This window comes from Hylobates moloch, unplaced genomic scaffold, assembly GCF_009828535.3.
Source record: "Hylobates moloch isolate HMO894 unplaced genomic scaffold, HMol_V3 SCAFFOLD_937, whole genome shotgun sequence".
NCBI lineage: Eukaryota > Metazoa > Chordata > Mammalia > Primates > Hylobatidae > Hylobates > Hylobates moloch.
The window spans coordinates 1-15,285 of record NW_026653212.1 but is presented as its reverse complement, the minus strand read 5'-3'; the positions used below and the strand labels follow the sequence as shown (position 1 = coordinate 15,285).

General features: G+C 48.7%; 1 protein-coding gene across 1 annotated transcript; it reads left to right on the top strand.

Moving 5' to 3' along the window:
- Positions 1-1,633: 1,633 nt before the first annotated feature.
- On the top strand, positions 1,634-14,705 carry LOC116464541 (uncharacterized). The gene is made up of 5 exons (XM_032147801.2): positions 1,634-1,709; positions 1,919-2,175; positions 3,383-3,444; positions 6,513-6,644; positions 14,496-14,705. The coding sequence occupies exons 1-5, from the start codon at positions 1,634-1,636 to the stop codon at positions 14,584-14,586; spliced, it is 618 nt and encodes a 205-aa protein (XP_032003692.1). The 3' UTR covers positions 14,587-14,705.
- Positions 14,706-15,285: the final 580 nt, after the last annotated feature.

Here is a 15,285-nt window from a genome sequence, read left to right as displayed (position 1 = left end):
GGCTGGAGTGCAGTGGCACAATCTCAGCTCACTGCAACCTCTGCCCCCCGGGTTCAAGTGATTCCCCTGCCTCAGCCTCCCAGGTAGCTGGGATTACAGGTGTTTGCCACCACGCCCAGCTAATTTTTTGTATTTTTAGTAGAGACGGAGTTTCATTATGTTGGCCAGGCTGCTCTTGAACCAGCCTCTTATTCTTTTACATACTATTTCCAGCACAACTGTCCAAGATGGCAGTCAATAAATGTTTGGCTAAATATAATAAACAATCCAGTTGATTATTTCCACTTTTTCATGTTGGGTTTTCAAAGTCTACTTTTCAAACAGTAAGGTTAATTTTCTCTCTAGTATTTGTTTTGTAGAATCTATTATACTTTGTAATGTAATCCTCAGAAACTTGGAGGTGACTTTAAAATTTACTAGTTTTGAATGATACCCATGCTGAGGTGCTCAGAGGTGAAATGTACCAACATATATCGATGGATGGATATATGGATGCGTATGTGATAAAGCAAATATAGGAGAAATTAACTGTAGAATCTAGGTAGTGGGTACATGGTTGTTCACTGCAGAATTGTTTAAACTTTTCTACGTTTGAAAAATTTCATAACACGTTGGAAAAGTGACTTGTTTTGCTCAAGCGGGGGTACATTCAATCTTCAATTCTTGAAAGACATAAATCTGTCATTCCTTCTGTTTGGAAAGCTCTTTAGAGAGTCAGAATATTCCCACAGTACAGTCTAAACCAGCACACAAGGGTTTTTTGGTAGAAAATAATTTTATTAACATAACCAGGCAATTTACCAAATACAACGTAGATAGCTCAAAACATGGAGTTACTGCGCTGAAAATGTGACCTTGTTTACACAGATTGCGGGAGGAAGAGTATAAAACAGGAGAGAAAAGGAGTAAGATTGTGGTTGTAGCGTCATCGCAGAGGTGAAGTGTTCCATTGATTGCAACTGTGGTAGTCTATATCAGTTTCCCACATTAAGGTCGGAGGAATCTACTAAGCAAATGTACGCCCTCCCCATTCGTTTGAAACACATTGCAGTAAAATTGCAAAAGTGGCCGGGCGTGGTAGCTCACGCCCTTAATCCCAGTACTTGGGGAGGCTGAGACGGGAAGATCGCCTGAGGCCAGGAGTTTGAAGCCAGCTTGGGTAACATAGTGAGACACCCCCACCTTCTGTATTAAAATGAGATTTTAATTTTTTTTCTCTTCAGTTCATCGGTTAACAAGATAAAAAAATTAATAAAAAATTAACTTTTTAAAACATTTAAAGTAAAGTAGGAGTGGAAGCAGTATGTAGACTCATGGGGCTTGGGTCTGAATCCTACCTAGATCGGCACTGCGAAATGGGGATAATGATCTCCTAGAGCTGCTGAAATAGGAAAATGGAAGAGCAGCAGCTGATGTATTAATATTATCATTATTACTATTACCCATTACCTGACAAGTCATAATTGTGACATGAAGGAGGCTGGACCAGTTGTTTCAACAATTTTTTCCGTCTAGAATTCGGCGACAACACCTCAGCTTAGATCAGCGCCTTCTCTGAACAGCGTTAACCAAGTAGCCCCGAACCCCAAAACCCCCAAGTCCACGGGCGCCGAGGACGCTGCGAGTCCTGCGCATGCGCAAGGTTGCTCGCTCGCTCGCCGCCTCCGTAGCGAATGGCCTGTTCCATTCTCGAGGGATGCCAGCGGGAGGTGAGGCGGGAGACTTGGAATCCTGGGCCCGGAAGTGAAGGTGCGTCACTAGTATTTCCAGCCTTTCACTCCATGAATAGTATTTTGTGATTATTATACTTCTACCTTGATGATTGCAACAGGCTGCTGGAAAGAGTTTGGTGAACAATCCACTGGGCATCCTCCCCCCTTCACCTGCGCACGTTAGGGAGGGCCGGCGTGACGCCCAGGTACGGAAGCCCAGAGGGCTCCGCCCACCGCCACGGGGCCCCGCCCCGCCTCGCCCCGCCGCCCCTCAACCCTCAGGTTCTCCGGCCCGGGGCGCCGCCAGGCACTTTCTCCTCCTCTCCGCCCCGCCGGCCGCGGGCGCGGGGGACGTCAGCGCTGCCAGCGTGGAAAGAGCGGCGGGGCGCGGGAGGAGGAAGTAGAGCCTGGGACCGCCGGGCCACCACCGGCCGCCTCAGCCATGGACGCGTCCCTGGAGAAGGTCCGTACCGGGAGGGGGCGATGGGGATGGTGCTGCGGCCCGGGGCTCCCGCCTCCGAGGCGACTGTTTCCCAGTCTCGAGCTGCCATTGTGACCCGGACAGGGGGACGCGGGCTGACGGGCCCCGCCTGAGGAGGGCGGCTGGGGCCCGGGCGCGTCACGGGGCCGGGTGTCTCTCGGGTCCCCGTGGGCCGAAGAGGCTGGGCGGGGTTCCGTGGAGGCTGCGAGGGGCCCGGAGCCCAGGACTGGGACCGCAGGGCGGTTTTTATATTTTTAGGAGAGACGGGGTTTCACCATGTTGGCTAGGATGGTCTCGATCTCTTGACCTTGTGATCTGCCTGCCTTGGCCTCCCAAAGTGCTGGGATTACAGGCCCAGGTTCTTTTAACTGCAAAACAGGGATGATATAATACTTTTATCTATCTTGTGAGGCGAGGATGAAGATTAAATAAGGTAGTTTGTGTAAAGCACTTAGAACCGAGCTAGCTATTAATAGTAGAGAATCTTGGCAGGTACTACTGATGATTACTGCAGTAGACCACAAGCTCCATACAGGCAGGGGTCATTTCCGTTTGTTTAGATTTGTATGCAGGGTGCTTGGCACAAGGGTTGTGCTCAGGAAATACTTGTTGGATGAATGAATGAAGTGGAGATAATAGTAATACCATGTTTATAGAATTCCATGAGGATATAAAATAATGCAAGTATGTAAGCTCTTGGTAGAGTGTCTAGCACATAGTAGGTGGTCAATAAATATTCAGTGACTGAATGAGTAAAGTGGGGACAATAGTAATACCCGCTCATGAGGTTGTCGTAGGGATATAAGGCAACCCTGTGGTACCTTGTAGAATGCCTAGCACATAGTAGGGGCTCCGAAAATATTTGTTGAATGAATGAGTGAAGTAGGGATGACGTTAACACCAGCCCCTAGGGTTGTTGCGGGGATAGAAGATAAGACAGGTCTATAGCATGTTGTATTGTGGTTGTACATGGTAGACACTCCGTTGATCGAAACTGGAAGAGCTGCCATGAGTTTCTTTCTCCTGGGGATTAGGAGAGGGTCCTTTTGGGGTGCAGAATGGTGTGGAGCTGACGCTAGTCCTCTGGAAGGAAGAGTGAGCAGCTGACTACTTGCTAAGCTCTGACCTGGATGAAAAGTCGAATCGTTCCTTTCTCTCTTCCTCCCAAACCTGTGCTTCTTTCCACTAGAATCCTTGCCCGGAGTCCAGTGCCTCCTTCCTGTCCAGGATCACCTTCTGGTGGATCACAGGGTAAGGCTGGGCCCCCCAGACCTCAGGGAAGTGGTGGGGAATGAATGAATGAATGAACGAAGGAACGAACATGCTCAGCTCCCCCCCTCCCCGACTTCTCTCTCCTTTGCTCTTCTGCAGAGTTGTCTTGAATCTGCCTGTGCTGGCCATGTGGTCTCAGAGACACCAACTCTGTCCGGCAGTTCCGTGAACTTGAATGTGATAAACACATGAGCCGTGAGCAGCTTACACCTCTGCAGAAGGCTTTGCCTGGGACAGCCATATGCTGGACTGCTCTTGCTTTAGCTTCAGATTTGGGTTTTTAAAATATTAGGTATAGTTATTATTGACATTGTCCGCCTCCTGTCCCCCGCTCCTTAGAAAAATAATACTGTCTCACCATAGGAAGTGTGGGTTAAAAAACCACATGTGCAGATCAGCAGTATAGGAGACATCCAGAGGCAACCAGTATCACCATTTTAGTGTGCCTCCTTCTGGTCTTCTTTCTGTTTTTTGAGATGGAGTCTCGCTCTGTCAGTCTCCGCTCACTACAGCCTCCACCTCCCAGGTTCAAGTGATTCTCCTGCCTCAGCCTCCCAGGTAACTGGGATTATAGGCATACACCACCATGCCCGGCTACTTTTTGTATTTTTGGTAGAGACAGAGTTTTGGCATGTTGGCCAGGCTTGTCTTGAAACTCCTGACCACAGGTGATCCACCCGCATCGACCTCCCAAAGTGCCGGGATTACAGGTGTGAGCCACCATGCCCAGCTACCTTCAGGTCCTCTTTTTGTATATCTCTTTCTGCCCGTTGTTAACATCTTAGTGGGGATTGTTTGAAGAATCTTTTTTTGCCCCTAATATGCATCACCTTTTTTTTTTTTTTTTTTTTTTGAGACAGGCTTTCGCTGTGTGGTTGAGGCTGGAGTGCAGCGGCACAATTGTAGCTTACTGCAGTCCCAGTCTGCTGGGCTTAGGTGATGCTCCTGCCTCAGCCTCCTGAGTAGCTGGGACTACAGGCGTGTTCCCCCATGCCCAGCAGATTTTTGTACTTTCTGTAGAGGTGGGGTTTCATCATGTTGCCCAGGCTGGTCTCCAGCTTCTGAGCTCAAGTGATCCTCCCGCCTCAGCCTCCCAGAGTGCTGGGATTACAGGCGTGAGCCACCATGCCCGGTCTCATCCTTGTCTTAATGACAAACATTGTTTTAAAAAATTAGATGTTTTAAATAATTCCTTCAAGTTACTATTAAAAAGCATCACTGGGACAGTGCATGCTAATAACATTCATTCTTGTTTTGGAAAATTGTGCTCTAGTTACATAAGAGCATATCCCGGATTGGAAGGGGATACCTCCAGTTTTTTGGGGTAAAGGCATGTAGAGCCTATATGTTAACTTTTTTTTTTTTTGAGATGGAGTCTTGCTCTGTCGTCCAGGGTGGAGTGCAGTGACAGGATCTCAGCTCACTGCAACCTCCGCCTCCTGGATTCAAGAGATTCTCCTGTCTCAGCCTCCTGAGTAGCTGGGATTACAGGGACCTGCCACCATGTCCAGCTAAGTTTTGTATTTTTAGTAGAGATGGGGTTTCACTGTGTTGTCCAGGCTGGTCTCAAACTCCTGACCTCAGATGATCCACCCACCTCAGCCTCCAAAGGTGCTGGGATTACAGGTGTGAGCCACTGTGCCAGGCCTTTAACTGTTTAAATGGTTCAGAAAAAGATGATGTGTTTGCATGTGTGTGCATGTCAATGGATACAGAGAGAGAATGATACTGCAGACGTGGCAACGTGTTGACAATGGTGAGTTGAGTGAATTCTTAGTATGATTTGAGTAATTTTTCTGTAAGTTTGAAACTATTTTAGAACAAAAGATGAAAGTATTTTACCTTTTATTGTAAAAGTGTTTAGTCTGCTGGGCGTGGTGGCTCATGCCTGTAATGTTAGCACTTTGGGAGGTCGAGGTGGGTGGATCACCTGAGGTGAGGAGTTCGAGACCAGCCTGGCCTACATGGTGAAACCCTGTCTCCACCAGCAATACGAAAATTAGCCGGGCAGCACACGCCTGTAATCCCAGCTACGTGGGAGGGTGAAGCAGGAGAATCATTTGGATCCAGGAGGTGGAGGTTGCAGTGCGCTGAGATCGCGCCATTGCACTCCAGCCTGGATGGAGTCACATAGATTAATATAATAAAACTCAATAAGCTCATCACCCAGATTTCATGCTTACTAATGCTTTGTCATGTCAGCCTTTTTATTTTTTTATTTTTTCCTTCAACCTATTTTTTTTTCTTTTTATAAGGTCTGACTCTGTTGCCCAGGCTGGACTGCAGTGACACAATCACAGCTCTCTGCAGCCTCCACCTCCTGGCCTTAGCGGTCCTCCCACCTCAGCCTCCCGAGTAGCTGGGACTGCGGGTGCGAGCCATCATGACTGGCTAGTTTTTTTTATTTTTACTTTTTGTAGAGAGAGTCTCCCTATGTTGCCCAGGCTGGTCTTGAACTCCAGGGCTCACAAAGTCCTCCAACTTCGGCCTCCCAAAGTCCTAGGCAACATAGGGAGACTCTGTCTCTACAAAAATAAAAAATAAAAAAAATTAGCCAGTCATATGGCTTTCAACCAAAGTCCCAGCTACTCGGGAGGCTGAGGTGGGAGGATTGCTCTAGACTGGGAGCTGGAGGCTGCAGGGAGCTGCAATCGCACCACTGTACTCCATCCTGGGTGACACAGTGAGACCCTGTCTCCAAATAAATAATGAATGAATAATAAAAAATAAAAAATAAATTAGAGCCATCCTCATATTTTGCTCCTAAATCACTTTTTCCCTAAGTCTTTTGTATGCACCACTAAAAAAAAAAAAAAAGGCGTTTTTCCTGCATGACCCGACAGAATGAGCTGTAATTAGCTTGTAATATGTGCAAATGTCCATCCACATTCTGACTTCCCCAGCTGCGTGGCTGCCTTTGTTTGCAGTAGGAAGCTGTGCTGCAGAGGTGAGCAGCATCAGCAGGTGTGTGAAGTGAGTGAGCCCCGTCCTCCTCCTCCTCCTCTCATTGACTCTCATTGCCTAACCCCCTTGTGTCTTGGCCCTAGGTTGATTGTCCGGGGCTACCGCCAGCCCCTGGAGGGCAGCGACCTCTGGTCCTTAAACAAGGAGGACACGTCGGAACAAGTCGTGCCTGTTTTGGTAAAGAACTGGAAGAAGGAATGTGCCAAGACTAGGAAGTAAGTGTGAGTTTCCTTGTCCTCCAGGATGCCCCGGTCACCTCCTTTCCACTACTGTGGCCTGAATCCAGGATGGGGCCCTGACAGTGCTGCCTGTTACTAGCTTTGTGGTTCTGGGCAAGATGCCTCACTTCTCCTCCTGGCCTCAGTTTGCTTTTCTGCCAAATGGGGTAGAATCTCACATGTCATTAAGGCAACTGGGTAGAGAAAAGAAGAAAGAAGCTGGGCGTGGTGGTTCTCATGTCTAATCCCAGCACTTTGGGAGGCCGAGGCAGGCGGATCACTTGGTCGGGAGTTTGAGACCAGCCTGGCCAACATGGTGAAACCCTGTCTCTACTAAAAATACAAAAATTAGCTAGGCGTGGTGGCAGGCGCCTGTAATCCCAGCTGCTCAGGAGGCTGAGGCAGGAGAATCATTTGAACCCAGGAGGCGGAGTTTGCAGTGAGCTGAGATTTCACCACTGCATACTAGCCTGGGAGACAGAGTGAGACTCCGTATCAAAAAAAAAAAGAAGAAGAAAGAAAAATGTTGTCCAAACAGGCAGTTGATGCTGTTTGCCATGGCGCGTGACTATCCCTCCTTGAGTCAGTCTCACTTTTTTCTGTGTCTTTCTGAGCATCTGGCATCCTGCATTTTCTTGCTGTTTGAATGTTCTGTCCAACATGCCCAGCTGACCATGTAAATCTGTTTAGCCAAAGAAGCCCCATTTGAAGGTGATATTGGCTGTACTGGATTTTAGGCTCTACCCCCTATGTAAGGCGTGCCCCACTGAGCCTCCTCTGTCATTTTTTTGGGAATCAGGCCAGTGCCTCCCCTGCACATACCTTAACTCATCAAATCTGAGACGCCGTTAGTTGCACGATGCGTTATTATTCTATGTAACAGTAAGAAAGAAAAGCAGGTGCCAATTAAACAAGGACATAAGACGTGTCTGGAGCCCGGACAAGCTGGAACATGAAATTGCAGGTGACGTGGGGGCAGTGGATTGCGGCCATGAGGGTAGTAGAATGGCTGTTTTTGTTCCTGTTGCCTGTTCTGGGGTAAGTTTACTACGATAAGCCGTGATGGGGCCAGTGTGGTGCATTGGATTCCCCACAGACCCATTGGCCTTACAGGGAAAAACCCCAGACTGGGGTTCAGTTCCTCATTCTGTTCCGGGGATGTCCACGATACAGGCCTTCAGTCAGACCCAGATGGTGGGTGGGAATCTGGGACATCCATGGTGCCAGCCACTAGTACATCAGCAGAGGACCTTGTGACTCTGGTCGGAGGCTGTTTGGGTGGTCCAGGTGATGGGAGAAATTGTCTCGTGGGAGGCAGATAGAGCTTGGGCGTCTGTGACTGAGCATTGTAAGGAAACGGCCCATGTCCATGACCCAGTTGAAGGTCTTTGGCAGGCAGAGGTGGGGCCCCTGTTGATTACAGTTCTTCATGGAGAGAGAACTAGTAGGATGGATGGATGGATGGATAGATGATAGATTGATAGATGGATGATAGATTGATAGATGATAGATGATAGGTAGATGATAGATGGATAGATAGTTGGTGGATGTATACATGGTAGGTAGATGGATAGATGATAGATGGATGATAGATGGAGGATTGATAGATGATGGATGGATGGATGGAGGATGAGAGGGGATCTACTAGGGAAACTGGATCATGTGATTATGGAGGCTGAGAAGTCCCACACTAGGTCATCTGCAACCTGGAGAACCCAGGAAGCTGGTAGCATGGCTCAGGCCAAGTCCAAAAGTCTCAGACCCAGGGAAGCTGATGGTGGAATTCTCAGTCCACAGTCAAAGGCCTAAGAACCTGGAGTCATTGGGTAAGTCCCAGAGTCCAGAGGCCAGACATCCTGGAGTTCTGATGTTCAGGGTGGGAGAGGATGACATCCTGGCTGCAGAAGAGAGAGTGCCTGCATTTGCCATTACTCTGACTTTTTGTTGTGTCCAGACCCTCTGCTGATTGGGCGGTGTCACCCACATAGGGTGAGGATGGATCTTCCTTAGTCAGTCCACTCATTCAAATGCCAGTCTCGTCTGGAAACACCCCCACAGACACACCCAGAAATAACACTTTACCAGCCATCTGGGTATCCCTTAACCCAGTCAACTTGACCCCTAACATCACCCATCTCATCTGGATTCCTTCAGCCTCACCTGCAGCATCTCCCCCCTGCTAAGCAGGCCACGTTTGTAGCGTGGGCTTCAGCATTCCTCATCCACGCCTCTGCTGATCACCTGGCTTGGCTTCCTTTCATGGAAGAAGGATGCCCACCTTTGTGTCCCCTGGAGCTTGTCAGGAGAGCAGGTTGCTGGAGACACCATGGGAGAGGCCAATATCACAGCCTTGGGAGGAGGACAGAGTTTGAATCAAGAAGCTCCTCCACTGGCCTGGCCCTTAATCCACTGAGCAGATGAAACCGACTGCTGCTTTTGTGCTTAGCGATGTTTAGTCCCTGAGGGTTCAGAGAGTGGAACAAAAGAGACACACTCTAGTTGGGTGTCATCGACATTCTATATGGGAGACAGGACGTTGGTTGTGAAACATGCATTGATAAGAAGCTTTGGAGAATGATAGTGTTGGGGTGAGATAAAAATGAGGAAATGAGGGTGAGAGTAACCGAGGAAGCTTGTGTGTGTGTGTGTGTGTGTGTGTTTGTGTGTGTGTCTTTTCTTTTCTTTTTTTTTTTTTTTTGAGATGGAGTCTCACTCTGTTACCCAGGCTGGAATACAGTAGTGTGATCTCGGCTCACTGCAACCTCTGCCTCTCCAGTTCAAGCAATTCTTCTGCCCCGGCCTCCCAAAGTGCTGGGATTACAGGTGCATGCCACCACACCTGACTAGTTTTTTGCATTTTTAGTAGAGACGGGGTTTCACTATGTTGGCCAGGCTGGTCTCGAACTTCTGACCTCAAGTGATCCTCCTGCCTCGGCCTCCCAAAGTGCTGGGATTATAGGCATGAGCTACCATGCCCAGCTGAGGGAGCTGTTTTAGATACAGTGGTCAAAGTTCTACCCAGTGCGGCCATGACCCTTGGTGAGCGTGTGCCTGTCCCTCCCTAAGTCTATCTCTGGCTCTTTCCGAGCATCTGGCATCCTGAGTGTTACTGCTTTTTGAAGTGTTTTTGTTCAGCATGCCCAGCTGACCATGTATGTCTGTTTTAAGAAGGTCACATCTGAGCAGAGACTTGCATCGGAGGGAGTGAGCCTTGTGTGTATCTGTGGAAGGAAGGGCTTTCCAGGTAGAGGGAGCAGCCAGTGCAAAGGCTCTGAGAACGCTCGTGGTGCATCAGGGGGCTCGTGTGGCTTGAGGAAAGTGAGTGAGGGGGAGAAAGGGAGGAGATGAAGCAGGAGAAGGATTTGCAGGGGTCTCCTCTGAGAGTTAGGGTGGGATTCCAGGTGCAGTGAGAACACAGGGGCAGGTTTTCTGCAAGGCAGTGGTGTGACGTGAGTTCTGTTGTTTGTATGTATGTATGTATGTATGTATGTATGTATGTATGTATGTATGTATTTTAGAGACACGGTCTTGCTCTGTTGCCCAGGCTGGATTGCAGTGGCATGATCACAGCTCATTGCAGCCTGGAAATTCCGGGCTCAAGCAATCCTCCCACCTCATCCTCCAGAGTAGGGATTACAGGTACATACCACCATGCCTGGCTAATTAATTTTATATTTTATATTTATTTTTTCGAGATGGTATTTTGCTCTTGTTGCCTAGGCTGGAGTGCAGTGGTGCTATCTTGGCTCACTGCATCCTCCACCTCCCGGGTTCAAGCAATTTTCCTGCCTCAGCCTCCCAAGTAGCTGGGATTATAGGAATGTACCACCACGCCCGGCTAATTTTGTATTTTTAGTAGAGATGGAGTTTCTCCATGCTGGTCAGGCTGCTCTCAAACTCCTGACCTTAGGTGATCTGCCTGCCTCAGCCTCCCAAAGTGCTGGGATTACAGGCGTGAGCCACTGTGCCTGGCCTTTTTAAATTTTTTTTTTATAGAGACAGATCTCACTGTGTTACCCAGGCTGGTCTCCAGCTCCTGGCTTCAAGCAGTCCTGCTGCCTCAGCCTCCCAAATAGCTGGGATTACAGGTGTGAGCCACCACACCCAGCTGAGTTCTGGTTTGTAACAACCCAGGCTGCCCTGGGGAAGGTGGATATTAGGGAGAAGAGTGAAGGCAGGGAGACCAGGGTGGGAACCTCAAGGGTTGTCCATGAAGTCCCTTCATGCCTCACTGGGAGCCTCCATTTTATTTATTTATTTATTTTTGAGACAGGGTGTCACTCTTTTGTCCAGGCTGGAGTGCAGTGGCATGATCTCGGCTCACTGCAACCTCCATCTCCTAGGCTGGAGTGATCCTCCCACCTCAGCCTCCCTAGTAGCTGGGACTACAGGCACATGCCACCACACCTGAGTAATTTTTTTTTTTTTTGTAGAGATGATGTCTCGCCATGTTGCCCAGGCCGTTCTCAAGTTCCTGAGCTCAAGCACTCTACCTACCTTGGGCTCCCAAAGTGCTGGGATTACAGGCGTGAGCCACTGTGCCTGACTGGAGCCTCCATTTTTCACCCAGAGCATTTTCTGAGAATTCAGTGAGATATATGTCATGATAAGCTGTGCCCTAGCCCTGAGTAAATGCTGGGCAGGTTTTAGTTGTACAAATTTTATTTATTCATCTGCACACTTTGATCTTGCCAGGGAGGATGTGGTGAGAACTGGGTCTTTGAGCTTGAAAGCGGGCCATTTGAGAAGGGTCTGGCTCTGTGAGTACCTTGGTGTTTAGGGATGCTCAGCATGGGGCCAGGGGATCATTTCCTTGGGACATTGGTAGATGGATCGCTTGCTTTATTCCCAGAGGCGTAAGCCAGATCTGGTACCTGTAACCCCTGTGAACCTGGAGAGAGTGAGAAGGAAAACTCTGTCCTAGGCTGGAATTTCTTGGTGTGGCCCCTTACATCCAGATCCCTTTAGTTAACCAGAGAAAGGAATGCAGCCCGTGCAGCTCTGGACTGCTGGGTGTCCTAGGCTCGGGGATCAGGTGAGGGATGCCAGGGCTAGGGGGTCTGCGTGGTTTCCTGGATGCTTCTACCACCTCTCTTCACCCCTGAGTCACGTGTGGGTGGGCATGGTGGCTCATGCCTGTAATTGCAGTACTTTGGGAGGCCGAGGCAGGAGGCTGTCCTGAGTTGATGAGTTTGAGACCAGCCTGGCCAACATGGTGAATCCCTGTCTGTGCTAAAAATACAAAAATTAGCTGGGTGTGGTGGTGCTTGCCTGTAATCCAGCTACAGGGGGTCTGAGGCATGAGAATTGCTTGAACCCGGGAAGTAGAGGTTGCAATGAGCCAAGATTGTGCCACTGCACTCCAGCCTGGGTGATAGAATGAGACTCCATCTCAAAAAAAAAAAAAAAAGGCAGCTGTGAGTAATCTCCCTGCTCTACCTTTGGATTTAAAAACCCAGTGCTTCATTGGTTTGTGTGTAGTGGTTTTATATTCTCTTTTGTGTATGGCCACTCAGAGCTTAGGGCCATTTTGGACTGTGGTTTCTGCTGGCATGAATGTGAAATGCTTCTGTGACTGGAAGAGTTTGGCCGTTTTGTTTTTTTTTTAAGTTAGACATAGTGACCATACCACCAGTCACCCCCTTCTCAGGCATCCAGCCAACAGAGCTGAGAACATATGTTCATAAAAGGCTGGTAGAGGAATGTTCTTAGCTACTTTGTGATAACCCAAACTGGAGGTAAGCCAGACATCTATTAGCAAGTGAACAGACAGATGCACCAGTTATGTACATCTGCACAACTGAATCCTAAGTGATGTACAAGAATGAACTGTTGGCCAGGCACAGTGGCTCATGCCCATAATCTCAGCACTTTGGGGGGCCAAGGCAGGCGGATCACTTGAGGTCAGGAGTTCGAGACCAGCTTGGCTAACATGGTGAAACCCTGTCTCTACTAAAAATATAAAAATTAGCCGGGTGTGTGTGGTGGCACACGCCTGTAATCCCAGCTACTCGGGAGGCTGAGGCAGGAGAATCGCTTGAACCTGGGAGGCGGAGGTTGCAGTGAGTCAAGATCGCACCATTGCACTCCAGCCTGTGTGATAGAGCAAGACTCCATGTCAAAAAAACAAACAAACAAAAAAAATCCCTGTAAGGTAAAGACTACTTTTTTGGTGACAGCTTTATTGAGATATTCATACACCACACGATTCATGTATGCAGAACATATAGTTCACTGATTTTTAGTGTGTTCATAGAGTTGTGCAGTCATCATCACAGTCAATTTTATTTATTTGCTTTTTAAGACAGAGTCTTGCTCTGATGCCGAGGCTGGAGTGCAGTGGTACATCCTCGGCTCATTGCAACCTCGTCCTCCTCCTGAGTTCAAGCGATTCTCCTTCCTCACCCTCCCAAGTGGCAGGGATTACAGGCAACCGCCACCACGCCTGGCTAATTTTTTTTATTTTTAGTAGAGACGAGGTTTTGCCGTGTTGGTCGGGCTGTTCTCAAACTGCTGACCTCAAGTGATCCACCTGCCTTGGCCTCCCGAAGTCCTGGGATTACAGGCATGAACCACTGCACCCAGTCAAAAAAAAAAAAATCTTTTTTTAGAAATAGAGTCTTGCTATGTTGCCCTAGCTGGCTGGACTCTTTTTTTTTTTTTTTTTTTTTGCATTGAGCTCTGTATTCCTATCCCTTTGCCTGTCTTGATGATTTTTTTTTTTTTTTTTTTTTTTGAGACTGAGTCTTTTTGCCCAGGCTAGAGTGCAATGGTGTGGTCTCAGCTCACCACAACCTCCACCTCCCGGGTTCAAGCAATTCTCCTGCCTCAGTCTCCCAAGTAGCTGGGATTACAGGTATGCGCCACCAAGCCCAGCTAATTTTGTACTTTTAGTAGAGATGAGGTTTCTCCATGTTGGTCAGGCTGGTCTTGAACCTCCCGACCTCAGGTGATCTGCCCACCTGGGCCTCCCATAGTGCTGGGATTACAGGTGTGAGCCACCGCGCCCAGCCTATTGTTGTTCTTTCTTTTTGAGATGGAGTTTTGCTCTGTCACCCAGGCTGGAGTGCAATGGCGTGATCTCGGCTGATGGCAACCTCCACCTCCCAGGTTCAAGTAATTCTCCTGCCTCAGCCTCCCAAGTAGCTGGGATTACAGGCACCTGCCACCATGCCTGGCTAATTTTTGTATGTTTAGTAGAGATGAGGTTTCACTATGTTGGTCGGGCTGGTCTCAAATTCCTGACCCTAAGTGATCCACCCACCTTGGCCTCCCAAAGTGCTGGGATTACAGGTGTGAACTACCACTCCCGGCCATGATTGTTATTTTGTATTGTTTTGAAATCAGGAAGTGTGAATCCTCCAACTTGGTTCTTATTTTTCACGATTGTTCTGGCTGTTCTGGGTCCTCGAGTTTCCATGTGAATTTTAGAGTTAGCTCATAATTTCTACCTGGCAGCCAGCTGGGCTTTTGATGGGGATTGCCTTGACTCTAGATCAGTTTGGAGCCATCAGTTTTCTAAGTCTTTAACTTATTCAACTCGTTTAATCTTACCTACCTTGGAGGCAGGTCCTACTTTTATCCTCATTTCACAGAGGAGGAAACTGAGGCCCAGAGAGCTTAAGGACCTTGCCTGAAGCCACGCAGCTGGCCAGTGGCCAAGCCAGACCTTGACCCGGTGGCTCTAGAGCCCGTGTTTATAACCACTGTGCTGAGCTGCCTCTCTCCCTGGGCTTGTTGTCTTTGACTCTGCCTTCCCTGAAGGGTGACATTCCCTGGCCATGTCCCTGTGGTAGGGGGCTGCGTCTCTGGCAGACACCACAACGGCTTCACCTCCTTGTGTTCCAGGCAGCCGGTGAAGGCGTGTACTCCTCCAAGGATCCTGCCCAGCCGAAAGAGAGTTCCAAGGTGGATGCGAATGAGGAGGTGGAGGCTTTGATTGTCAAGTCCCCACAGGAGTGGAACCCCTCCCTGTTTAAGGTGTTATACAAGACCTTTGGGCCCTACTTCCTCATGAGCTTCTTCTTTAAGGCCATCCACCACCTGATGATGTTTTCCGGGCGGCAGATCTTAAAGTAAGACCCCCTTCCCTCCCAGGTGGGCTCCATTTTCCCTCCTTGGATTTGATCTTTCATTTGCATCAGTCATAACCCTGGGGTCATGCTGTGTCCTGAAGTGGGCTCATAGCCAGATGTCTCCATTTTTACTTTAGCTTTTTTGAAAATAATAGAGACAGGGTCTTGCTTTGTTGGTCAGGCTGGTCTTGAGCTCCTGACTTCAGGCAATCCTCCTGCCTCGGCCTCCCAAAGTGCTGGGATTGCAGATGTGAGCCACGGTCACTGCCTAGCTTTGCTTTATGCTTTACTTAATTACCATATTAGTGAAGACCACTTCGTTTGCAAGTAACAGAAACCCACTAGGCTCCCCTGAAACCCAAATGGGGAGGATATGGCACTGTCTTGGGAGACCAAGAGCAAGGAAATGCCAGGAGATCTCATGAAAAAACTGCAATCAGGGTTGGGCGCAGTGGCTCTTGCCTGTAATCCCAGCACTTTGGGAGGCCTAGGCAGGAAGATCACCTGAGGTCAGGAGGTCAAGACCAGCCTGGCCAACATGGCAAAACCATCTGCTAAAAATA

Bases quoted from the DNA above. Each gene is read 5' to 3' on its own strand.
- LOC116464541 (XM_032147801.2), top strand. From the start codon at position 1,634: ATGCGCAAGGTTGCTCGCTCGCTCGCCGCCTCCGTAGCGAATGGCCTG. The intron at 1,710-1,918 runs GTGAGGCGGGAG...CGTGACGCCCAG, and splicing joins TCGAGGGATGCCAGCGGGAG to GTACGGAAGCCCAGAGGGCT. The intron at 2,176-3,382 runs GTCCGTACCGGG...TCTTTCCACTAG, and splicing joins TGGACGCGTCCCTGGAGAAG to AATCCTTGCCCGGAGTCCAG.